Source organism: Theropithecus gelada, chromosome 4 (genome assembly GCF_003255815.1).
Source record: "Theropithecus gelada isolate Dixy chromosome 4, Tgel_1.0, whole genome shotgun sequence".
Taxonomy (NCBI): domain Eukaryota; kingdom Metazoa; phylum Chordata; class Mammalia; order Primates; family Cercopithecidae; genus Theropithecus; species Theropithecus gelada.
Genome location: NC_037671.1, coordinates 159,026,107 through 159,053,252, shown reverse-complemented (window position 1 = coordinate 159,053,252; position 27,146 = coordinate 159,026,107). Strand labels below are relative to the sequence as shown.

Sequence of the window (27,146 nt, the reverse complement as noted above, 5' to 3'; positions counted from 1 at the left end):
TATTTCAGGGCTAGAATCATTAGAAGGTTTTCTACTCATATATCTGGTGCCTGAGCTGGCATGACTCAAAAGTTGGATTCAGCAGAGACCACCAACCCATCAACAAAATGTCTGCTCCTGACCTCTTCATGTGACTTGGGCTTCCTCACATCATGGTGGTCTCTGGATGGCCAGACTTCTTACATAGTAGCTCAGGACTCCAAGTGAGAACGTTTTAGTGAATAAGGCACAAACAGCATGGCCTTTTATAACCTGGCCTCAGAAGTCACACAGCATCGCTTCCACTGTACTGGATTAATTGAAGTGGATAAGCCCACACAGATTCAAGGGGAGAAGACACAAACTTCTCCTGTCAATGGGAGCAGAATTAAAGAATTTACAGCCATGTTTTAAAACTGTCACATATAAATATATGAATAGACATATAAGTTCACATATGTGTGTATATTAAATCCCTTTGAAATTCCCTTTAATTCTCACAACAAACTAATTATTAGGAAGCATTTTGTGATTTTGTTTATTTTAGCTTGCTCAAGATCACACAGCTAGTAAGCAGGAGAGGTAGGATTCAAATACATTTATACTAAACAATATTGACTTGAGGGGAGAGACCCCATTAGTTCTAATGTTCTTTATTACCCCTCTAATAATTTTGAGTTGATACATATTTAGGGTATCTAAATTCCCTTGAAAACAAAGTGGGCCAGATGAGATGAAATTGTGCTCAATTTAAATAAGCTTATTTTACAAAACAGGAAAACCTCAGGTAGACTTTGAGAGAGTTTCAAATTGAAGCCAATCATATTCAGGAACCAATTCACCTTAAGGCACAGCATTTTCTAGAATAACAGGATGTGAAGCTCCTGGGTGGGTTCTTTGTCTCTTTGCTGGGGTGGCTGCTGCTACTGGACATATCTTACCAGCTCACGCTCCCTTCTCTGCAAGCCTCAGCTGATTAGAATTAGCAGAGAAATTGACTCAGTTTTTTGTTTCATGGTGCACATGGAGAGATAGCCAAAGATCATGCCTGTAGAATGGAGAAAACAGGACTCCAGCTGCTAATTTCTCCCTAGCTTCTTCCAATCAATACCAGTCACAATAGCCTATTCCATCATGTACACAGCCTGGTGAGACGGTTGACAGGAGCAACCCGCCCACGTCATGGTTCATTTGTGCTATACATAGAGAAGTAACTGATGAACACCTTTTGGACAAGTCAAGTTAAAAATACAACCTTCTGCCCTATCAGTTAAGAGATCATTTGAACCTAATCTCAAAGGTTGAATGTTGAAAGAAAAAAGAGAGGAGTAACTAATAACACCCCCAAAAATGCGTCTTACAAAAAGGCTATAAAATCCACTCCATCGGTACTTTCTACTTCATTTCTCAAGGTCACTGACAAGGCAGTCCAATTCATAGATGAAAATGACCTTAGCAGAATGCTCTGCTGACCTACTCTATTCAAACTTCATGTGTACCTATATGTGTGTGTTTCTGCATAAGAATGCATGTCTGTATGTTTTCTAGGTCTCTATCAGTGAGATTTACACAATGACAAAGTCTTGCTGATTTACACAATGACAAAGTCTTGCTGCAACACTGAAAATTCCCTGACTGATGAGACAAGAAATCACTATAATAAGGAAGGTCAGATCAAAAGGGAGTTCAAAGGAATAGATTTTCTTTAAAATAAACAATCCTTGCAGGTTCTAAATCCTTTGTATGATTTAAGCAAGGGAATAGAAATACCTGTGCAGATGGGAAATCTGGGAAAGCTGTAAAATTCGTTGTTGATGTTGAATGAATTATCACTAATATTCAAATGAGCAATTACTAACCAATTGATTTGTCCCCTTGGGCTACATGTTGTCACATTGCCATAAGAAAGAGAGGATTTCTGTATAGCTTTGTGTCAGAACAGGTTATGTCATAAACATCTTTGACACCATTTTATCATATAGAGCCAAGGAGGGAAGAAAGAGAGAGAGAGTGTGTGTGTGGGTGCCTGCGTGGGTGAGCGGGCCCAGGTAAAAAGTGAGTAACAGAGATATAGGGAGGTGGCATGCATTTTTAATCAGCTGCTACAGTTTCTCTTGAACTGAAGAACTAAATTTTCTAATTACATCAAAAATGATTCAGGTAAGAGAGATAAATAAAATCCAGTTTTAGATGATCTGGCTAAAACCATATTTCTGGAAAAAATGGAATGCCTTACATATGGATTAAATAGTATCATTAGATGAAATTTGCCAAGACAAATGCAGTTTGTTTCACTGGTTTGTTCTTTTCCTTGTAAGTGTAATGACTAGAACATACTTCATATTCAATAAAGTGCCAAATCAATTAACACTGGAAATATTGCTTGACCTTTTTGCCAATTAAAATAATAAAATAGTTGTTAAATGCTGACTCTGTAAGAAAACTGTATATCTATAAATTGCACTGTTTTTGCTAACATAGTGAAAATGGAAACAAACCACAAGTATGGAACGCTTTAAGTCTTATTTAGTCTCTTATAGACAAAAAGGAGCATAATCCTTTGTTGCTTGCATCTTTTTGCAAAATTCCATGAATCAATTCTGGGTTTTGTTTTTTGTTTTTTGTTTTTTTAACAGATGGAGTCTTGCTCTATCCCCAGGGTAAAGTTCAGTTCAGTGATACGATCATAGCTCACTGCATCCTTGAACTCCTGGGGCTCAATCGAGCCTCCTGCTTCAGCTGCCTATGTAGCTGGGAAGACAGGTACACATCATTACGTCTTGCTAATTTTTTAACATTTTTGTAGAGATAGGGTCTTGCTATGTTTCCCAGGCTAGTCTTGAACTCCTGATCTCAAGCAATCTTCCCACCTCAGCCTCCCAAAATGCTGGGATTATAGGTATGAACCACCATGTCTGGCCTTTTGATCATTTTTGTTTTTATATAATTATTTCTGTCAAAGAAAACTGTATAATGAACTGTCTTAGGGTTTTCACAATGTAACATTTCCTCTGATATATGCATAAATTAAGTGAAAAGAGATCTAATTTGGTAAAACCAAAAAAATTTCAATTTTTTTTAAAAAGGGACTTTTGGCCAGGCTTGGTGGCTCACACCCATAATCCCAGAACTTCAGGAGACCAAGGCAGGCAGATCACTTGAGCTCAGGAGTTTGAGACTAGCCTGGGCAACATGGTGAAACTCCATCTCTACAAAAGCTACAAAAATTAGCTGGGCATGGTGACGCGCACCTGTAGTCCCAGCTACTCAGGAGGCAGGGGTGGAAGGATTGCTGGAGCCCAGGAGATTGAGGCTGCAGTGAGTCATGATCACACCACTGCACTCCAGGCTGGGTGACAGAGAGAGACCCTTTCTCAAAAAAATAAAATAAAATAAAATAAAATAAATAAAATAAAATAATATAAAATAAAAAAGGGCCTTTTGCATGTACAAAAACAAACCCATAATTCCAGCAGGGTTTCCTAATTCTTCATTAAATACATCGCTACCACTGTGACTGGAGTTTTAAGCATATGATCAAGTCACTCAGGCCAAAAAGGAATGTAAAACATTTCTCATGAGGTGATGTATTTTTATCCCTTTCTCCTTAGAGACATTTGTCACTAAACAGATACTTTATTGTTTGTTATCTTTTGTGTATTCTGGGGTTCTATAGAAAAAAATTAAATTCCATTCAACAACTAAATATATCACACAAAAACACTTTAATCTATGGGAAGATAGACTTTCTAAAAAGTATTACAGTGGCATATGTCTATTGCTTTAGTGAAACAAAAAAAAAATGTAGAGTTATTCATTATTTTGCAAAGCCCTTTCAAATATAATTGGGTACTGACAATTCCTTTAGGAGGTAGGTGAAAAAGCATTCTATTATTATTATTTTACAGATGAAGAAACTGAGGCTTAGTGCGTTGAGGGAACTTGCTGAAGGTTGCACAATTAGGGAATGAAAGTGAGGTAGAAAATGTCCCAAATCAATAGAGCAGTGTTTTCCACCCCAGGTACGTATTGGTAGTTAGTTCTACCTAGTTACTTTATTTCATTCTTTGTGTGACAGCCTAAACAATATTGTTGGGAGGAAAAGTAGGTCTATCACACAAAAAAATCAAATAGAGGTTCAAGGGATTCTTTTTATTTATTTGCTTATTTATTTATTTATTTATTTATTATTTATTTATTTATTTATCTTGAGACAGTCTTGTTCTGGTGCCCAGGCTAAAGTGCAGTGGCGCAACCATGGCTCACTGCAGCCTCAACTTCCCAGGGTCAAGTAATCCTTCCACCTCAGCCTCCTGAACAGTTGGACCACATGCATGCATCACCACACCATCTAATTTTTTTTTCATTTTGTAGAGATGGGGCCTTGCTATGTTGCCAGGCTGGTCTCAAACTCCTGGGCTCAAGTGATCCTCCTGCCTTGGCCTCCCAAAGTGTTAGCATTATAGGCATGAGCCACTGTGCCTGGCCCAAGGGATTCTTTTTAACATTGGGATTTTCCATTAAAAAGAAGTGTCATCCCAGGGCTACAATATCTTTGAGGCTTAAAGAGGAAATGGTGGGGACTGAAGTTGTTTGCTCTTACTGGAGCTCAGCATATTGGCTATCATGGGAGAGAGCTTAATGACTGAAGAATCTTAAAGATATTTAATGATTCCTGCAAACGGTCTGGTGCCAGGGTCACTGATGTCAGCTCTACTTAGTTTTTTATTTAATTCATTTGAAAACCATTTGTTGAGTGCTAGCATGGCCCAGGCACTCCACTGTATGCTGGTGCTACAAAAATAAGTAAGCATGTTTTATGGGAACAAGAAGTAAGTTAATTAATTTAATTAAGTTTGATTTATAAACAGGATGTTGCAAGAGTCCAGAGTTATTTTCTTTTATATTATAAGCAGGAGCCTGTGCTCCTTTATAAGTATTAACAATGGACCTGTCAAAGTAACATTTAGTAAATAGTAGTCACTCTGGGCTTACCTGAGGGCAGCTTTATTTATGAAAATAGAGGTTGGAGTGAGATGAAAGATGCCTTCTCTCCCTGAGTAACCAACACAGTGCAGTTAATGCATTTCTCTGTTATTGCACCAACCAAAAGTTAGTCCAAAATAATTGGCTGTCAGATATAGTCAGAATCCCTGCCCTATATTTCTCTTCCTTCATCTGGCTGACCTACTCATTCTTTAAGGCCATGCACTAACATCATCCCTTTAGGTAAATTTCCTGGACCTCTCTTACCCATCCAGCCTGACCATTCCACCCTCCAAATTAAGGCAGGGTTGATGCATAAACACACACACACACACACACACACACACACACACACACACACAGAATAGTACCCTCTTATCCATGGGGGATACATTCCAAGACCCCCCATGGATGCCTGAAACTTCAGATAGTACCAAACTCCATATATACTATGTTTTTTCCTGTACATACATACCTATAATAAAGTTTAATTTATAAATCAAGCACAGTAAGAGATTAACAACAATAATAGAATAATTTTTAAAATATATGATAATAAAAATGATTTGACTGTGGTCTCTCTCTATCTGTCTCTAAAAATATCATATTGTATTATACTCACTGATTTTCAGACCATGGTTGACCTTAGGTAACTGAAACTGTGGAAAGTAAAACCTCAGATAAGGGAGGACTACTGTATATATTATTCTTACCACACTGTATATTTCTCTACTAGGCTATGAGTTCCTTGGTGACAAAAACCAGTGATGCTTATACACACTGGACCTTCCATAGGATCTAATATAGACCAAATGACAGTGGCAGCATCTTCAAGAGGTGGCATGGAGTGAGGGGAAGAGATAGCAATTAGCTTGTCTTCACCTCCTCCCTCATAATCTCTATTAACCATCCCCCTGCACCCCAAATGAACACACATCCTACATGAAACCAGGGTATTAGTCCGTTCTCACACTGCTAATAAAGACATAACTGAGATGGGTAATTTATACAGGAAAGAGGTTTAATTGACTCACAATTCAGCATGGCTGGGGAGGCCTCAGGAAACTTACAGTCAGAGCAGAAGGGGAAGCAAACATGTTCTTCTTCACATGGTGGCAGGAAGGGGAAGTGCTGAGCAAAAGGGAGAAAAGCCCCTTTAAAACCATCAGATCTCATGAGAAATCACTCAGTATGGGAACTACAATTCAAGATGAGATTTTGGTGGGGACACAGCCAAATGATATCAACCAGTATGCATGCCAGGCCAATGTGGGATTAAGCAAAGCCCCTAGCACCTCCTTCCTAGCAGGGTGCTTAACGATCCCCTCCTATATATCACTCAAATTCAGTAAATGTCTGTCAAAACACTTTTGGGGGAGCGGCAATGGGAGGAACAAAAAAGAACTTGAATGACCATCATTTTTTAAAATGAGGTCCATTGAGGTATAATTTACATGCAGCAAAAGTTTCCTTTTTCCTATATAAAGTTTGATGAGTTTTGACAAATGCATAGTTATGTAACCACCACCATCATCATGATAGAGAACATTTTCATCATCTCAAAATAATTCCCTTTGAACTACCATAATTTTAAATGAACTCTTTAGAAGAACCACAGAAACTTATCAATGTTGTAGATTACATAACATATACTTGCATCTTGGACAATGTAACATATCTCTCCAAAATGAGTAGTTTGTTTTCCCTTGGTTATCATGCCATCATTTAGTTGTATTGCATTTTCTTTTTGGAAACCTCAAGGCATTTAGCAAACAGGATTTCATGTTTATTCTCGAAAACTCTGGCCCACTGTAGAGATTTATAGTCTAATTCAATGAAACCCATGCATTTATTTCCCAATTTAACCTGATGTTTCTCTTCTTACCAGAGACTGCCATGTAAATATTTTAACGATGTTAGGTGTGTTATATATAATGAGGTAATAATCAGTTTCAAATTAGCATTGTGCCTTTCACTTATTTATCAATTATATTCCCTTGTGATAACTATGAAAAGGCTCCACATCCTGAGGACACTTGTCACAGTTAGATTTATTAATGGAATGAAATAGCAAATAATGAATGAGTGAATGAATGAATGAGTAGCTGCCTCCATTTTATGGATGAGGCAGTGTCCAAAGGCACAGTAAGGTCAGGTGATGGCAGAAAGCCACACACCAATGTTGGTAGTTTTCTGCCAGGTCAGATGCCAAGTTTATTTTCTTTGTTTTCTTGCTTTAGCTATAAACTAATTTTTAAAATCATTCACATAAAATATCAATATTAAAGAGTAAAAATGGAAAAATAAGCCACATACAATTAAATGGCTTTTTTAAAAGGAGCTCAATGTGCAAAGGATAACAGGAGTTAGGATTTTTTGGGAAATTTTTCACCTAATAGGAAGAATGATTTACTCTTTTATTTATCAAACCCTCCTCATCATTAAATGGATTCAGTAATACTTTTTGGTAATAACTCGTGTGTGTGTGTGTGTGTGTGTGTGTGTGTGTGTGTAATAAAATACTTTGTATATGTTCATTGTGTTCTTTTTTTAACAAGCTTTTTAGTGAAAAAGACGCAATTACCTTCACCATTGCCCACTATCTAATGACAAGTAGGGAAGGGGAGGCTAGAAGAGCTTCTACATAGTCAGAGATCTTCCATTGTCATACCTACGCTTGTACTTTATTTCATTTTCTTCCACGTTTGGACAGGTCGAGATTCAATGTGATTACATTTCCGTTGAGAGGTTTTATTCAGAAACAGGATTCAAAAGAATGTCAATGAGCATAAAATAAAACCGGTGTGCAATGTATATGAAACTCGGATTTAAATGTTCCTAACAGAAAAGAAGAAAGAAAAGAAGCTATTTAAAGTAGCCCTCCCAAGGGGAGTCAACTGCTCTTCAGCGCATCCTGAGCTGGCTGTGCCTTCTCTCCATCCGCTGCTCAGATATTCATGAATCGTTGCTTCTTCCAGCCTCGCTTTCTCTCTCCCTCTGCCTTTCTGGCACGGCTCTCCCTCCCTCCCTCTGATTTCTGCTCTTTCTTACTCCTTCTCTCAGCTGCTTAACTACAGCTCCCACTGGAACTTGCACAATCAAAAACAACTCTCCTTTCTCAAGCAGCCTCCAGGAGCGCATCACCTGGAGAAGAGCGACTCGCTCCCCGCGCCGGCCGCCGAGGAGCAGCCAGGTAGCTGGGGGCGGGGAGGGGTATCTTTCTCCCGCTCGGTAGGAGCCACAGCATCTCCCCGGAGATTGGCCGTATCCCACCGTCCGGCCCCCAGGGTGCTGCAGCGGTGATGCATATGTTTCGGAGCAATGATGGAAGGAGGAAAGCCGCTGCCGGTGGCAACTGAAAGTGGGGAGAGGTTGCTGCAGTAGCTGGTGCTGCAGAATGAGCGAGTGAAGAACTGAGCCCTGCTAGATTCTCCATCCCGCTCAGTCTTCATTAACTGTCTCCAGGAGGTAAACCGGGGAAACAGATATGCACTAACCAGGCGGGTGCCACCCTGGATCTATAACTGTGAATTCCCCACGGTGGAAAATGGTAAACAAAGACATGAATGGATTCCCAGTCAAGAAATGCTCAGCCTTCCAATTTTTTAAGAAGCGGGTAAGGACAGGTTTTGCTTATTTCTTTTGTTTTCTGTGCTTCCCTTAAATGCTTTTGAATGTTTGCCTGAAGTAAGTCTAAGGTTTTGTTGCTAAACCCTTAATGTAAGCCGTGCTTCTGACAGCAGTGGTAAAGCTGAGAACTATACCTGCCTTGATTCGAATTTGTTGGAGGAGGGGCAGGGGGCTATGAAGAGTTGCTATTGGGAGGAGGGGGTTGGGCTGAGATGCCTTAAAAAGGGTTTGAGCTGGGAATGGGGATTTTTCTCTCTCAAGCCACAACAAAGATTACAAGGCAGTTGCAAAGAGAATTGGCCTGAGTACAGTTATGGCTAGTAATTTAGTCAGGGGCTAATTTAGCAGCTTCCTCTGTCTTATCTTTGAAGGGTTCAACTTTTCCACACCTTTCATCCACTGAGTCTCAAGTGATGCATTATCATCTTCATTCGTCAGAAGCAGCAGCTTCTGCTTTCCCAAATCCATTCAGCCAATAATTTGCTATGTCTCTATCTATGGTATAAATAGCAAAGGACTAGAATGACCTTTTATGAAATGATGGAATCCAGCATTTAAAATTGTCTATTTTAAGTTGCCTCAATTTTTGCTTTTGCTTGGAATAACTGCCTTTTTTTAAATTTTTTATTTTTTTAAGGAGAGAGCAGTGGGAGGTCTGTATTTGAGCGATAATTCAGGGTTATGTTGCTGTATGCATTTATTTCTTAAACTCCTTATTCTTCAACTCAAAGTATGAAAAAAATGTTGCATTGGTTGTAGGTGAGAAAAAAATGATTTTTTGCATGTATGTTTCACAATAAACTCAGTTCACTGGGATGGCCACACTGGTGGTCTGTGTAAATCTGCAAATTTATACACAAGTGGGAGGTAAGAAATGAATGATTGTTAAAGGAATGATGACTGACACTCTTAAGGACAGTGTTTCCTAAGCAACGTAAGAAAAGGAACATCCTCCAGCCCCCAGTTGCCCCATCCTATATAATACCCTAGGGCAATTCCTCCAAAATGGTTCTCTCCATTCATTTGTCCTTCCCTTCATTCAGGTCCTTTCTGTGCCATTCCTGAAACACAGTTCTTCAGTTAACTCATCCGCCTAACACAGTGAATTTCAGGGTGGGCTGGACTACCTCGCTGCACCAAATGGGCAAGCTGGGAAGGCAAGGCTAGAAATGCAGGCAATGTGTCAGGCCCAGCTAGAGGGCCAGTGAAGGTTCCCAAGCACCTTTGACTGAGTTCTCATCAGTAAAGCAAAATCTTTCTCGAAGTCTGTGGGCCAAAGCACATGCATTAAAACCAAAATGAAACCAACCTGTCCTGGCCCTTGCTCTTGGAGCGGGAGTACCATGTGAAATCTCTCACTAGTGGAGCGGCAAGCTGAATGAAAGCAAGTCAGTGCAACTTCACAGAGCTCCACAAGGCTTCTTCGTGTTTCCCTGTAGCCAAAATATTTCTTTCCAAGGGAAGGGCCCTTTATGAAAATTAATTTTCTTTCTTTCTTTCTTTCTTTTTAGAGATGGGGTCTTGCTATATTGCCCAGGGTGGTCTTGACCTCTTGGGCTTAAGTGATCCTCTTGCCTCAGCCTCCCAAATTGTTGGGATTACAGATGTCCGCCACCAGCCCCAGCCCTAATTTGCAATAATAAACAAATGTTTTGCTAATTTTAAAAATGCCATAGCCCATTATCCAGTACTTAAATTCTACTGCCTTTTAATTACGGCATTTATTTCATGGTATTAGGGATATTCTAAAACTCCTCAGTCAGATGTTCTTAAGCAATGTGGACTTAAGTTACATACATTTTAAATTGTCTTTTATTTTCTTTGTTATCAAAATGTACTAATAGAAATACTAATTTACCATTTGGTTTTGTTTTGCTTAAAAGTAAATTTACCAATAGACTTCAGTTGGTGACTCTGCAGACCTTGAATTTTGCAAAGACCCACTCAGAGTACTGATGTCTTATCTGAGTACATGCAGAAAGAAGTTTCTACCAAGATAACTGGCAGGCAGCTTCATCTACCTTCTAACCTGGGTCTATCAGTTGCTGGAGACGGTATCAGACATCTCTCCTGCCCCTGCACTCTCTTTACTCCTCAAGGACAGTTAACTAAGTAGAAGGTGACCTTGTATCAAGTCATTGAATGCCCCAGGGATAAATTCTTTGATTCTTGCCTACTTTGGTTTATTCCACAAATTCTGCATTCTAAATGTTTATTTCAGTTTGTACCATGACTTTGCTTTTGGTTTGCTTTTTTTGTTTGTTTGTTTTTAACTAAACAATATGTAAATAAATCTATAAAACATTAAAACAATAATAAGGTATGTCCCACCTCCTCTCCAATCTTTCTCCCTTCCCCAGATGTAGTAACTATTACCATACTGATGTTTATACTTTCCAGACTTTTACTTCACATACACATTCATATACTATAATGCCTTTGTTTTCAGTTAAGAATAATTCATTTTCTTATATTCTATTGTTGAAGTTCCACACATTTCTGCATATTTTATTTTTAACCTAGCTAGACAGTCTTACAAAGTGAACCTTTGTCCACAGCCCACATTAAACTATGAATAGATTTTGGAAAAAAAAAAAATCCATAGGGTCTATTAGGGCTCATTAAAAAGAATGAATTTTGATTGCAGGAGGCTTAAACAGTGCTTCCTATGCTTCTGAGACATTCCAGAGGGAGCATAAGAAGCTAAAAGAGAATATAGGTTATCTGCCTTGGTCTGGCAGTCACTATTAGAGCTGACTATGTTCTAGGTAGGAGTGCTTTACATGGATTAGCTCATTTAATCTTCACGGTAACACTGTAAAGTAAGAAACATTAAATGTGCAAAGTGTGACTTAGAGAGATTAAACCACTAGCCCAAGGTCACATAACTAAAAAGTAGCAGAACTAAAATTTAAACCTTGTTTGACTCAAAGCTTGTATTCGTAATCCAGACTTTTTGATTTCAGACCACTCTCCCTTTCTTTTCTTTTGTTTCCACAACAGACTCTTCTATGCCCCTCCCCACTTCCCCAACCAAGTGAAATCTTTATGCCACTACCAAAAACCTATCAAGGCGGCCAAGCCTCTTCCAGCTCCTTTCTAGTCCTTAATACTGACAGTAATGAGAGGTAGCCCTGGGGAACCCAGATTCTAGGAACATAATCTGAAGAAAGACGGTCCGGATGCTAGTTCTACAAAATCCTTTGGATTTATGCTTTTCACCCTCATATTTTAAAAGCTCAACTAAATGAGCTTAATTTCATTTAGCAGAGAATTTCTAAACTAAACTAGATAAGAGTTCTACTTTCATTACATGTTTATGATAAATTAGCATTAGATGTGTATACATTATATTTTACTCTTAAGAGTCTCCAAAAATTCATTTAAGATGAATGGAAAAATGTCCTTATCAGTTTTATTCTCCCAGTCCAAGAGCTTTAAAAGTTATCAATCCAGCTAAAAGTAATCCATTTTCATGGATTTAAAGATTTGTTCTGTTCGTGGCTCAGATTCTTACATAATGATTTAGAAAACACAAACAAATGACATTGTCTCCAACTCGATAATCCTTTTTGGAAATACACAAGGTATGTGAGAAAGACTTCCATAGCCATGACTACATTACCTTTTGTAAAATTCGAAAGTCTATCTAACACTGCAGAATTTTTGATGTGGAATGAACCTCAGAAATTCTCCCTCTGACTTCCCTCTTTCAAAGATGAGGAAACTGAGTACCTGTGGTAAATCACCTGTCAAATTAGAATGAGGTTAAGCCAGGACTCATGTTTTGGGTTTCCACTTCCAGATCTCGTGTGCTTTCCTCTTCATTAAGTCATGAACATCAAACTAGTCAAGTCTTTCATGCCTCATTCATTCATTTTTCAACAAATAGAGTAGGAACAAAATGACCACTTTTTATCTTCATGGAACTAACCACCTAGTGACTACCAACTTTGACAAGATCCTTCCATTTTGACTCTGTATTTTTGTTGTTGTATTTTTGTTTGTTTGGTTGGTTGGTTGGTTGCAGAGACAAGGTCTCACTATCTTGCCCTGGCTGGTCTCGAATTCCCAAAGTGTTGGGATTTCAGGCGTGAGCCACCCACCGTACCCAGCCTTGACTCCATATTTTACGATTATATGCATTTGAACAATTCCTTGCGTTGTTCCTTAATAACAGTAGCTTTTCTAATAACTATCACTTAAATGGCATTAATATTGCTGGACATGGTTCTAAGAGTTTTAAGTACATTACACATTTAAATCATCATACACAGGCCGGGCGCATTGGCTCACGCCTGTAATGCCAGAACTTTGGGAGGCTTAGGCAGGCAGATCACTTAAAGTTAGGAGTTTGAGACCAACCTGGCCAACATGGTGAAACCCTGTCTCTACTAAAAATACAAAAACTAGCTGCATGTGATGGCAGTTGCCTATAATCCCAGCTACTCAGGAGGCTGAGGCAGGAGAATCTCTTGAACCTGGGAAGCAGAAGTTGCAGTGAGCTGAGATCTCGCCACGGCACTCCAGCCAGGACAACAGAGTGAGATTCCATCTCAAAGAAAAAAAAAATCGCGTATAAAAATACCTGAGATAGGTACTTTTATTATTGTGATTTCATAGATGAAGAAATTGAGGTACACAGAAGTTGAGGAGCTTGCCCCAAGTCACATAGCTAGTTAGTGACAGGATCAGGGTTTAGATCCCAGCACCAGGCTCTAGAGTCTGTGTCCTTAATCTCTATACATCCTGAATGCCTGTCAACATTAAATAATCCAGGGTGAAGTTCAGAGAAGTGAAGTGATATGATTTCTCTGGCTTCTTCCTTTCTCTAATAACTACGGGAACAAAGGAAAGGTTTTTAGCCTAGTTACAATGTTTACTCTAGCAGAGCTGAGAAATTAAATGAAGCTCCTCTGAAGTGCTTATTCTTCACAACTGTTTCATAGACAGCATCGCTTTACATTTGATTTCCTTTTACTGTTCTCTTATGCCTGCTTAAAGTGTCCAAACTGGAATAACAAAGGCCCTTTTCTTATGGGAAACTTTCGCTAGTCTTCTCAGAGGGATAACATTATTGAGCAGCACTGTTCAAAGCACCTTACTCAGGTAACTCTCAAAATCCTTCATTATGCCCATTTTATAGCCAGGGAAACTGAGGGTCAGAGGTTAACTAATTTGTTAAAGATCATAGAGCTAGGAAGAGGTATAGCCAGAATTCAAATTCAGGTAGTTCGTTTACCATCACCAGTCTTTACATTTGCGTCACTGGAGTGCACTGCGATGATGCCAATACTGCTGCAGAACTGGCTCTCCCGAATTGGAAACTACTTGTGAGGACAACCCAAAGAGGTATTTAGTTGTTGTTGTTGTTGTTGTTATGGCCTTAGCTATGCAGAGGTAGATTTTCCAAGCCACTGCTGAGAGCGGTAGGAATGCTTTCTAACGAATCTGAAGTCTGCTTTAGATTTTTTCAAGATGTATTTGATCATACTTCCCAGAACATGGCAGAGACGCCAGTGGTTCCTACTGTGCTTTCTTCAGAATAGCTAAAATCTAAGCTGCTGGAGTCCCTCCTGAGCCTGCACCCACAACACAGCACACGGCCCCAGTGACACTGCACTGTCACATTAGTACTGCTTATTCCTCTGTAGCTGCCACAGGGGAGGAAGGTGGTTTGTTTGTTTTGTTTTTGTTTTTGTTTTTGTTTTTGTTTCAGACAGAGACTCACTCTGTCGCCAGGCTGGAGTGCAGTGGCACTATCTCAGTTCACTGCAACCTCTGGCTCCTAGGTTCAAGCAATTCTCCTGCCTCAGCCTCCCGAATAGCAGGGATTACAGGTGTGCACCACCATGCCCAGCTAATGTTTTTTTTTTTTTTTTTTTTTGGTGGAGACAGGGTTTCACCATATTGGCCAGGCTGGTCTCAAACTCCTGACCACAGGTGATCCACCCGCCTTGTCCTCCCAAAGTGCTGGGATTACAAATATGAGCCACCGCACCCAGCTGGAAGGTCTTTAAGGACGGAAAACGGGTTACCTTGTTCACTATATCCCCCACTTGTCAAAACATATTTGTTGAATAAAAGAATGCATAAAATAAAAGAATGAATCCTTCTATTGACTTGCCCCTAAGTCACTGCCCTCTTCTCCTTCTTCCTCCTTCTTCCTTTAAACAGGCTTCAGTGGCTTAGAAATCTAATGCATTTTATTTCTCTCTATGTTTAGATATGGATTAGATATAAATTAAGACTGAAATGTAACCTAAATCTGGCTCAAAGACAAGCTGTCACTACCCCTTCACAGCTGGCAGGTACTTAGGGAAGCTTGACCTCAGCTTGTTTGCTGACCCAATGCCCATACCACACCTTCTCTTCTATGATACTTTTCTTGTCAGGCCAAACAAGACAGATGTAGCAGTGATTCACTAATCTCCTTTTATTTTGCATTAATATGAATTACTAACTTCAATACTATATAGTAGGCCGGGCGCAGTGGCTCACGCCTTTAATCCCAGCACTTTGGGAGGCCGAGGCAGGCAGATCGCCTGAGGTCAGGAGTTTGAGACCGGCCTGGCCAACTTGGTGAAATCCTGTCTCTACTAAAAATACAAAAATTAACTGGGAGTGGTGGCGGGCACCTGTAATCCCAGCTTCTCAGGAGGCCTAAGCAGGAGAGTCGCTTGAACCCTGGAGGCAGAGGTTGCAGTGAGCCAAGATCACGCCATTGCACTTCAGGCTGGATGACACAGTAGGACACCATCTCAAAAAAAAGAAATAATGAATAAATAAATAAATAAATAATACTATATAGTATCTGCATTATGTATCCTCCCAACTGGAATCCTAAAAATGTCTTCCAATTATTATTTATCCTCACTTTCAATGAAGTCTTAGGAGTCACGGAGTGTGAGTAAGACTGATGCCTTTGGCACTTTGACCACTAAGTCTTAGAGAGTTTGGATGAGGGAGTTTAGTAGACTGGGTTTGGCAGTGCTGGGGAATTAGTCTCGGTACTGCAGAACGTGGATGATGAGCCATTTTCGTTAAATAGATATTTTGCCTCCCCAGCAGCTCTCAAGAAAATCCTGAGATAGGCTCTTAGCTACAGTGCTTGGGAGGGATTTTGAATGGAAAGTGTAGCTGAGTTCCTTGAAATTCTGCACCATATTTTAAAGGGCTGGTGCTGAAATACTGGTGCCATATGCAACACTGGAGTAAGAGATATTCTGAGCTCACCCATATTTTATGATCTGTAAGTGCTTAACAAGGTAAAGCAAAACCAAAATGAGGGGGCGGGAGTGAGGAACGTGGCGGGTGGAGCCATCAAAATGCATGTTGGAGATTTCCAAATATAAAAGCATAAAGGCAGGAACGGTAATGGGAATTGGATCAATAGAAAAGTTTAATTAGTAATTTAGGTCAAGCTAAAGATAGTTCCTTAGAGCAAATATTGTAGAAGCATATTTTTAAAGTGTGATTTTTTTTTTTTACATACTAGTTAATTTTTTTTAGAAATAAGTCCAAAAAAAAAAAAAAAAGGTAAATATCAACTTTCCTAACATTGGCAGAGAAGACTCCTGACTTACGAGTGGGATGCTTTTCCTGCCTGCTAAGGAAAGCTAGGGTTCCTGGCTTGTCAGCTTGTTTGAGCGTGAAATCATTGGCTCCTCACCAAGCTGGGGATGAAGATTTTTACCCATTCTATGAGGCTCAAGAAAGTTCAGCTCATAGGGTAAACAGAGTCTTCAAAGAGCTTTAACTGAAGGGATATGCAGTGTCTCTGTAGAGATCCACATCCTCTCTAATGGGAAAGCAGGTGGTTCTGGACCTCACCCTCAGTGCCTCCTCCTGGCTCACAAATGAGGACAGCAGCAGTGACCTACCCTGGTCCTTGGTCTAAGAGCAGGCTTACCCAGCAAGTGGCCAGGTTTCTCTGGCAAACTGCACAGTGATGCTGGCAAATTTATAAAAGATCATGTGTGGAAAGTGGAGAAGGAGGTGGAGGAGGAGGAGGACAGGAAAAGCAGGCAGTAAGGCAAGTTCGGTGCTGCGTTGGCATCCTCCTGCAGCTGCCATGGCATGTGGAGAAAGGATTATTATTATAGTTTATTTACTCTCACGTCTATTTTTTTGCAGCATTCTGAAATGACATTGTAAGTATTTACAACAAAGGGAAATGAAAATCAAAGATGTAACTGGAGCAGTAGAGGAATCTTCTATTTGGTAGTTCGAGGTGCCAAAATATTACTCTAATTGCTTTCTAGAGCCTGCTGTGACATTTTTCTGAGAAGAATTCACTTAGCTACTTCTGTAACATTAGGGTAACCTTGGCCTCTTTTTCCCTCCTAGGTCAGGGCATTCACCCAAAATGCCATTTGCTTTGGGAAATGACTGGTCATGTGGTTCTTCCACTTTCTCTCTCTCTCTCTCTCTCTCTCTCTCTCTCTCTCTCTCTCTGTTGTCTCTGGAGGGTAAGCTAGAGCAAGGCGAAAGAGAAAAGCATGAAGTACAATATTCCTAGGGTTGCCGGGCATGGTGGCAAACGCCTGTAATCCTAGTACTTTGGAAGGCTGAGGTGAGTGAATCACCTGAGGTCGAGAGTTTGAGACCAGCCTTGCCAACATGGCGAAATCTCATCTCTACTAAAAATACAAAAATTAGCAGGGTGTGGTGGCATGCACCTGTAATCCCAGCTACTCAGGAGGCTGAGGCAGAAGAAATCACTTGAACCCGGGGGGGCGGAGGTTGCAGTGAGCCAAGAGGGCACCACTTCACTCCAGCCTGGGTAACAGAGAAAGGCTCAGTCTCAAAACAAAAAAAAAAAAGGAAAAGAAAAGAAACATTCCTAGACCTTGTGCCCACAGAAAACAAAGGATTCTCGTTCTAACCCAGTGGTTTAAGGAACATCTTGCTGTCTCCGAGTTTGTTATAGTAACATCAGCCAGTTTGAAAGGCCTTGGTAGCTTCTAGTCTCTAGAAATAGCAAGGTGAAAAAAAAAAAAAGTCCCCCAAATTGTTAAAACACATTTAGACTTGAGTACCAAAATTAAAATATGCCAGGGAGGGGAAAAAATGAAAGTTAATAGTTTGAGAATTAAAAATAAAACAGAATATATGTTTATAATGTTTATTGCTCAGAAATATGATCTTTCCCATAGAATGATCTTTCTGAAAGCAGCTGAATTTTCTTTGAACTCTGAATCTTTCTGGGCCAGTATTTATTTAGGTTGTACTGTTAAAAAAAATTACAGGAAAAAAAAAACGATGAGTACATGGCTTCCAGTGTGGTTTAAAAGATTGGGGTAAGGCTGTGGAGGGGTAGTATAAAAATAAAGACATTTAAAAAGAATCCTGTTCACAGCCTCATATAGCTTCTTTGAAACCTAGAATATACACGTGCTGGGTGCAGACCTTGTCTGTCTTGTTCACAGCTCTATCTGTGTGCCTGGTGCATGGTAGAAACTCAATAATATATGCTTGATGAATCAATAAAAACAATGTAATCAAAGGGCTTGGGGAAGAGGTACCACGTGTAATTGTGATATCATTACTTGGTTGAATAGAGAGAGCATTGATGAAGAGAAGAAGTAAGAATTTAAAGAAAATATTGGAGTGATTTTAACTGCTTCCAGGTATCCATGAGTTCCACATCTGTGGATTCAACCAACTGCAGGTCAAATATGTGGGGGAAAAAAAAAGATGGTTTCGTCTGTACTGAACACATACAAACCTTTTTTCTTGTCGTTATTCCCTAAGCAATACAGCATAACAACTATTTACATAGCGTTTATATTGTATTTGCTATTATAAGCAATCTAGAGATCATTTTAAATGTTAGGGAGGGTATGCACTGGCAATATGCAAATGCCATGCCATTTTATATCAGGGGCTTGAGCATCTGTGGATTTTGGGATCTGCAGGGGTCCTGGAATCAATCCCCCGCAGAGACTGAGGGACAATTGTAGTAACAATCTGTAAATGAATTTCTCCAATGAACATCAATATAATTGCTTTCTCCTTCAACCACTTGCCTTCAAAGATTAAATGTTACGTAGAAACAACCAGGACTTGGCACTCATTGCATAAAGGGCCTTAGTTATCAGCTTTGGCAAAACAGTCATATCTAATTTATTTGTCTATTAGTCAGCTTTTACGTAAAAGGGCCCACACCTTCTCTACGTTGTCGCTAATAAGTTGGTGAAGCCATTGCTAATTATTATTCATCTGGTTCAAAGCAAACACATTAAATCAAGCAATTGAGATTAACCCTTCAGAACTTATCTCTATCAGATGCAATTTCAGAATGTATAATTTTTTTTCATCTAGTACCTTGGCAGTTACGTCTTGCATTATACATTTCATTATTTTATAAAAATCAGAGAAACATAAATTTCTAATGTGTCTTCATTTCTAAAGTTAACATCCTTTGAAATAACAGATTCAGAATTTATTTCAAAATTAGTGTTGAAATTCCCCCCCTTTTATTTTTTTGTATTCTCATCATCAACAGCCAACATGAATTGAGCACTTTGATGTGTCAGGTTTTAAGGTGGGAAAAAGAAACTAAGAAATCACAAGCTTCCAGGTCGAGCTCAGTGGCTAACGTCTGTAATCCCAGCACTTTGGGAGGCCGAGGTGAGCGCATTGATTGAGTCCAAAAGTTTGAGACCAGCTGGGGAACATGGCAAAACCCCATCTCTACAAAAAATTTAAAAATTAGCCAGGTGTGGTGGTGAGTGCCTGTAGTCCCAGCTACTCAGGAGGCTGAGGTGCCAGGATCACTTGAACCCAGAAGGTGGAGGTTGCAGTGAGCCATGATGGCACCACTGTACTCCAGCCTGGGAGACAGAGTGAGACCCTGTCTCAAAAGGAATAAAGAAATAACAAGTTTCCTTCACTCCCCCACTCCCTTCCCCAGAAACCTGGATTGTGTCCCTCCATGACATACTCATGATAGCTCCCTGTGTGAGTTTTTTTTTTTTTTTTTGAGACGGAGTCTCACTCTGTTGCCCAGGCTGGAGTGCAGTGTCACGATCTTGGCTCACTGCAACCTCCGCCTCCTGAGTTCAAGCGATTCTCCTGCCTCAGCCTCCTGAGTAGATGGGATTATAGGCACACACCACCATGCCCGACTAATTTTTGTGTTTTTAGTAGAGACAGGGTTTCACCATGTTGGCCAGGCAGGTCTCGAACTCTTGACCTCAGGTGATCCACCCACCTCGGCCTCCCAAAGTGCTGAGATTACAGGCATGAGCCACCACACCCGGCCTTGTGCTATTTTTTATGGCACCCATCAGTTTGCAATTGCGTATTGGTAAAGTTTTTTAATGAATGCCTTCAGCACTAATTAATGTCCTCCTGGACTATGGTCTCTATGAGGGTAGGGACCTTCCTTCTCTTCTACATACAATTAAACCCTCAGGACCTGGCCCCTGGGGGGTTATCAATAAGTATATGTTGAAACAGAAAGCCAAAAGATTGTGAAATGCCTAAGGTCTATGGAGGAGAAAGAAGAGAGTTAATCTGAAAACCCATATAGAAATCAAAAGTTCTTTGCGTTTTATTCTGTTTGGTTTATGTTAAAGTTCCATTGTGTGCCAGACATGATGGCTTATCCCTGTAATTCCAGCACTTTGGGAGGCTGAAGTGGGAGGATCACTTGAGTCTAGGAGGTGGAGGCTACAGTGAGCCATGGTCACACCACTGCACTCTAGCCTGGGCAACAGAACAAAACCCATCTCTGAAAAAACAGTAAAATACATTGAATAAATTTTTTAAAATTCCATCATCTAGACACATCTGTATTATAAGTAACTTTTTTTTTTTTTTTTTTTTTTGACACAGGATCTCTCTCTGTCACCCAGGCTGGAGTGCAGTGGTACAATCATGGCTCACTACAACCTCTGCTTCCCGAGTTCAGGTGATTCTCTTGCCTCAGCCACCCAAGTAGCTGGGACTATAGACAAGCACCACCATGCTGGGCTAATTTTTGTATTTTTAGTAGAGTCTGGGTTTCTTTTCCTTTTTTTTTTTTTTTTTTTTTTTGAGATGAAATCTCACTCTGTTGCCCAGGCTGGCTGGAGTGCAGTGGCGCGATTTTGGTTCACTGCAACCTCCGCTTCCGGCGTTCAAGTGATTCTTGTGCCGCAGCCTCCCGAGTAGGTGGGCCTACAAGCACCCGCCACCATGCCTGGCTAATTTTTGTATTTTTAGTGGAGACAGGAGTTTCAACATGTTGACCAGGTTGGTCTCAAACTCCTGACCTCAGGTGAGCCACCTGTCTTGGCCTCACAAAGTGTTTTGGGATTACAGGCATGAGCAACCGCACTCGGTTAAATAAAATCTCTTTTGAAGTCATTGTCTCCTCTATCATTCACTGTTCCCTGTGAAGGGAGCCATGTGGTAAAGTGCTCTTATAATTTAGTAGTAGGTTAAAGATTTTTCTTTTCTGAAGGAAATCACATTTAGCATGATATAATCTCTTTGGTTTGCCTCAGTTGCCAGGAAACTCAAAAGTAAATTTAAATATAAATTTCAGTGGACAAATTGGACAAATCTTTAGAAGTAACTTCTTAGGCTGCGCGGTGGCTCACGCCTATAATCCCAGCACTTTGGGAGGCTGAGGCAGGCGAATCACAAGATCAGGAGTTCAAGACCAGCCTGGCCAACATGGTGGAACCCTGTCTCTACTAAAAATACAAAAAATTAGCCGGGCTTGGTGACGCATGCCTCTAATCCCAGCTACTCGGAAGGCTGAGGCGGGAGAATTGCTTGAACCTGGGAGATGGAGGTGGCAGTGAGCGGAGATTGCGCCACTGCACTCCAGCCTGGGCGACAGAGTAAGACTCTGTCTCCAAAAAAAAAAAAAAAAAGAAAGAAAGAAAGAAAGAACTTCTTAGTCACTGAATTTGGTTTTAATCTTGTGTTTTTATTTTCACTCTCCTCTCAGGCGTTTTTCATTGTAAATTGCCTTGTTTTTTTTCTTTTCGTTTTTTCCTTTTCTTTTTCTTTCTCTCTCTTGTTCTCTCTTTCTCTCTGAGACAGGATCTTTCTCTGTCCCCCAGGCTGGAGAGTAATGGTGCGATGATAGCTCACTTTAACCTTGAACTTCAAGACTCAAGTGATCCTCCCTATTGCCCAGGCTGGAATGCTGTGGTGCAATCTCCACTCACTGCAACCTTGGCCTCCCAGGTTCAAGCGATTCTCCTGCCTCACTCTGCCACCGCACCCGGCTAACTTTTGTATCTTTAGTAGAAACAGGGTTTCACCATGTTGGCCTGGCTGGTCTCAAACTCCTGACCTCAAGAGATCCGCCCGCCTCAGCCTCCCAAAGTGCTGGGATTACAGGCATGAGCCACCACACCCAGCCCATATTTCTTTCAAATTGTGTCCAACTCAACTAAATGTATGTTAGTATTGTTGCAAAGCAAACTACCTAGAATTTGGTAAGCAAAAGCCGCTGTCATTTATTTGCTCAGGATTCTGTGGACTGAGAATTCGGTTTCACTCATTTGGAGGGTTCTGCTCCCTGTGACGTCGGCTGAGTCTTTCCTTGGCTGCATTCAGCTGGTGGTTGAACTGAGCCAGAAAGTCCAAGAAAGTTTCATGTCTGGTGTCTTAGTGCATCTCTGTTGGCCTCTCACTCCACATAGCTTGGGCATCCTCACAGTATCATCGTCTTCAGATAGACTTAGATGACTGCTGGCTTCTAACAGGGAGTGCTTCAAGACAGCATGTGGAAGCTGAAGATCTCATAAGGCCAAGTCCTGGATGTCATATAGTGTCACTTCTGCTGCATTTTATTCATCAAAAAAAAAAAAAAAAAAAAGTCACAGGGCCAGCCCAGATTCAAGGGGAGGGAAAATAAACTTCACCTTTCAATATGAAGAGTGGCAAAGAGAAACTATGTCAAAGTTTTTTTCTTTTCTTTTCTTTTTTTCCTTAGAGACAGAATCTTGCTGTGTCGCTCAGGCTGGAGTCCAGTGGCTGGATCATAGCTCACTGCAGCCTCGACCTCCTGGGTTCAAGCCATGGTCCCACCTCAGCCTCTTGAGTAGCTAGGACAACAGGCACCCAGCACCACACCTGATTAAAACTTTCTATTTCACTAAAATATAAAATAATTTTTCAAATTGTATCCAACTGCACTGAATTTATCTATGACCTTTTTTTTAAAATCTAAACATTTACAGGAGAAGAGTATTAAGGACTCCTAATAGGAGATCAGACAAATACTGTTGGCCTCTTAACTGGATTATTTCTGAGCATGGTAACATTGGACAAGGCATTTAATATTCTAAGCGTTAAGTATCTAAGGTTTATCTGTAAAATGGGTTTAATAATAACACCTCAGGCCGGGCACGGTGGCTCATTCCTGTAATCCTAGCACTTTGGGAGGCTGAAGTGGGCAGATCACTTGAGGTTAGGAGTTTTAGATTAGCCTGGTCAACATGGTGAAACCCTTTCTCTACTAAAAACACAAAAATTAGCCAGGCATGATGGCGCACACCTGTAGTCTCAGCTGGTGGGAAGCCTGAGCCAGGAGAATCACTTGAACCTGGGAGATGGAGGTTGCAGTGAGCCAAGATCGCCCCACTGCATTCCAGCCTGGGCGACAGAGTGAGACTGTCTCAAAATAATAATAAAATAATAATAATAACAATAATACCTCAAAGAACTGTTATGAGGATTAAATGACATAACGCATGTAAAGTATTTAGCCCCAATGCCTGGTACACACTAAGCACTCAAAATATGTTAGATATTATCAAGACAGACCTCAAAATTATGACCTACCTCTATAACTTACTTTTCTGAACTTTTTGTTATGGTATAAATTGTGATTTTACTGATATGTCTGCCTGAAGACAAGCTGCTATGAAACCTCTGTGCTCCGGGATTTTATTGACTAAAGGTCATTTCTCAAAAGACCTGCACATGATCAACAGGTTGATTCTCTCATTTAGTTATTTAGTTGTTTCTATAGGCTTAGGAAGTAGTGAAGATAATTAATTTATCTTCTATACATAGTTGTCCCTGGAGCACTGCAATGGTCTAGCTTCAGTGTTAAAAAGGTATTTCATTTGCACAGGATCTCATTAAATCAAATGACACCAAATTACTCTGCTTTTTTAGTTACATACGCACAAGGCACTGAGGGACAAAAAGATATCGAAATACTTATGTCCAGTGTATAATTAGTTATTGATGAGTTTTGACCTAATTTAATAAATTTAATGTGAAATTTTGTTTTCTAATCTGCCTTACATCAAGACTTAAAATCCATTTGAAATTCAAAATCATAATCCGTGTAATTCATCAACACTCTGAATGATCTTTAGACTCTCTTTGTTATTCCCCATTCACTAAAATATTTATCACGAAAGCCTCGAAAACTTGGAGGGCATTCCATCCCTCTGTTTTAATATCAAGCTCTTTAGTTTTGTATTTCTTTTTCCTTGTTGACACTTATCCATCCATATCTTAACTTTTCCTTTCAGTTTACCAGAGCGGTGGTGGCTCATGCCAATAATCCCAATGCTTTGGGAGGTAAAGATGGGAGGACTGCTTGAGCCCAGGAGTTTAAGACCAGCCTGGGCAATATAGCAAGACCCTCAGGTCTCCAGAAAATTTAAAAAAAAAAAAAAAAAATAGCCAGGCTGGTGGCACATGCCTGTATTCCCAGCTACTTGGGTGGCTGAGATGGGAAGATCACTTGAGCCCAGAAGGTTGAGGTTGCAGTGAGCCATGATCACACCAGTACACTCCAGCCTGGATAACAGAGTAAGATCCTGTCACAAAAAGAAAAGAAAAGAAAAGAAGAGAAAACGAAGGGAGGAGAAGAGAAGAGAAGAGAAGAGAAGAGAAGAGAAGAGAAGAGAAGAGAAAAGAGAAGGTGGTCCTCCCTGTGGACCACTCCTCCTTGGAATACTCAGTTGTGGCTTCTGTGGCCCAGCACTCCAGCCTGTCCTCCTACTTGTGGATGATTTCTTAGTTTCCTTTCAGACCTTCCTGCTCTGTCCTACCAATAATGTGGGGATGGCTCAAACTCAGTCCTTGGCTCACCAGCCTCTCACCATCTCTTTGCCCTTTCCTTCTTACTATATTTCTCCATCTTTCTCACTTTTCCCATCCACTCTCCCTCCGCCTCCACACACGGGTTCATTCATTCCTGTGCTTTAAATGTAATCCCTTATTCAGAAACTTAGTTCCCTGAATGCCAGACCTCTGTTCCCAATTGTTTACTAAACATTCCCATTGAAATGTCTCACACACATCTTGAGCTAATCCTGTTCAAAACCCAACTCTTGATTTTTCTCCCTATGTTTCTCTATTTCTTGAGAAATAGAGAAAATCCTGTTCAAAACCCAACTCTTGATTTTTCTTCCTATTTTCCTCTATTTCAGTAGATGATACTACCACATAACTCATTTGTGAGAGTGAGAAATCTAGAAATTATTTATCTTCTTTTCTCCCAACGTCAGTGCAATTCATCAGCATATTCTATTGCATTTACTTCCAAAATACACTTCTTGGCCAGGCACGGTGGCTCATACCTGTAATCCCACCACTTTGGGAGGCCAAGGCAGGTGGATTACCTGAGGTCAGGAGTTCAAGACCAGCCTAGCCAAGATGCTGAAACCCCATCTCTACTAAAAACACAAAAATTAGCCGGGTGTGGTGGCGCATGCCCGTAATCCCAGCTACTCGGGAGGCTGAGGCAGGAGAGTTGCTTGAACCCAGGAGGTGGAGGTTGCAGTGAGCCAAGATCATGCCATTGCACTCCAGCCTGGGCAGCAGAGTGAGACTCCATCTCAAAAACAAAAACAAAAAAGCAAAAAAACAAAAACAAAAAAAAGCAACATTTATTTTTAACTCCTCTTCTCTTTATCTCCAGGGCCTATCCCTTGGTGCAAGCCACCACCATCTTTCGCCTCGACTCCTTAGTGAAATGTCTTAACTCATCTCTCCCCATCTTCTTTCTCTCTGCCTTCCCCTCCTTAACATCCCCATGAAAAAAAATTACAGCACTTTAGATGAATTAACATCTTTCTCATAGTAATAAGGTTTTCCTGAGGGAACAAGGCATTGAGAGAGAAAAGTACTTCCCTAGGGTCATATACAGAAATGGCAAATATGATGTTAGAAGTCAGGCTCCTTTTTCAGTGGCAATAAACTCTCTTATTTTCTCAGTTATCTGCTGTGTGTTTTTCTTTTCTCTCTCTCTTTTTGACTTACTTTCTTTTTTGAATTAAAAAAAAAGCATTTTATTTTGTGAAGAACTGAGGTATTTGGACCTTCTTGAGTGTAGGTGATGCAAACATGCTTTAGTTTAAATTTCATTATCCGACTCCACCAAACTCAGGGGGAAAAAAAAAAAAAAAAAGTCACAGGGATTGGAAAAGCTACCAGAGGCTCTAAAACCCTGTCAGAAGGAAATACCTAAACTAGAAAGAACAGGCATATCCAAACATTGAGTATTTCCACATTGGAATCTTTTTTTAAGTAGTTTACTAACCCAGAGTTTAATGATTCTGCTAATGACCATACTTGTTATGAGTTTTACTGTATGTCAGTCAACCACTTTGCATAGTTTTCAAAGTCCTCCCTGTTCTGCACACATCAGCATACCTTGCCTCACTCCCTTCACTCCTTGGCATAACTCCGCACCTCCGATGTCTCAGGAAGCTGGTTTTGCTCACAACCTCACCCTAACTCCACACTTAACTAAATTCTACATATGTTTCCAGAGCCAGCTTTAGTTCCATGTGATCTATGACACTTACCCAGCTACTGTTTTTTTGTTTTGTTGGTTTTGTTTGGTTTTGTTTTGTTTGAGGTAAGGTCTAGCTCTGCTGCCCAGACTGGAAGGCAGTGGCACAATCACAGCTCACTGCATCCTTGACCTCACTGGCTCAAGCGATCCTTGCACCTCAGCCTCCAGAGTAGCTGGAACTATAAGCATGAGCTGCCACACCTGATGTTTTTTGGGTTTCTTTTTTTTTTTCTAATTTTTTTTGTAAAGATGAGGTCTCCCTGTGTTACCCTGGCTGACAGCTACTGTGAATTGCACAGATTGCTTTCTTTACATGCAATGAAATTAAGAGCTGAGAGCTGGGCGCGGTGGCTCACGCCTGTAATCCCAGCACTTTGGGAGGCTGAGGCAGGTGGATCATGAGCTCAGGAGATTGAGACCATTCTGGCCAGCATGGTGAAACCCCATCTCTACTAAAAATACAAAAATTAGCTGGGTATGGTGGTGCATGCCTGTAATCCCAGCTACTCAGGAGGCTGAAGCAAGAGAATCTCTTGAACCCAGGAGGCAGAGGTTGCAGTGAGCCAAGACTGCACCACTGCACTCTAGCCTGGGCAACACAGTGAGACTCTGTCGCAAAAAAAAAAAAAAATTAAATGCTGAATGCTACCAAGAAGCAGCTTCTCCACTCCTTCTGGAATCTCTGTCTGGTTCAGCCTGCCTGCCTCCACTCCTGCCTCCACCATGTCCATCAGGGTGACCCAGAAGTCCTACAAGGTGTCCACCTCTGGCCCCT

General features: G+C 40.6%; 1 protein-coding gene across 2 annotated transcripts in view; it reads left to right on the top strand.

Annotated features, from left to right (window-relative positions):
• The first annotated feature begins 7,720 nt into the window (after positions 1 to 7,720).
• Positions 7,721 to 27,146, top strand: part of SGK1 (serum/glucocorticoid regulated kinase 1) — a 150,916-nt gene continuing 131,490 nt past the window's right edge. The window contains exons 1-2 of one of the 2 annotated variants that reach the window (XM_025384147.1): positions 7,721 to 8,158; positions 8,431 to 8,581. In XM_025384147.1, coding sequence (XP_025239932.1) covers positions 8,513 to 8,581 — 69 coding nt within the window. In that variant the 5' untranslated portion in view covers positions 7,721 to 8,158; positions 8,431 to 8,512. Of the gene's footprint in view, positions 8,582 to 27,146 lie in introns of both variants that reach the window. The other variant, XM_025384146.1, reaches the window with a different exon arrangement.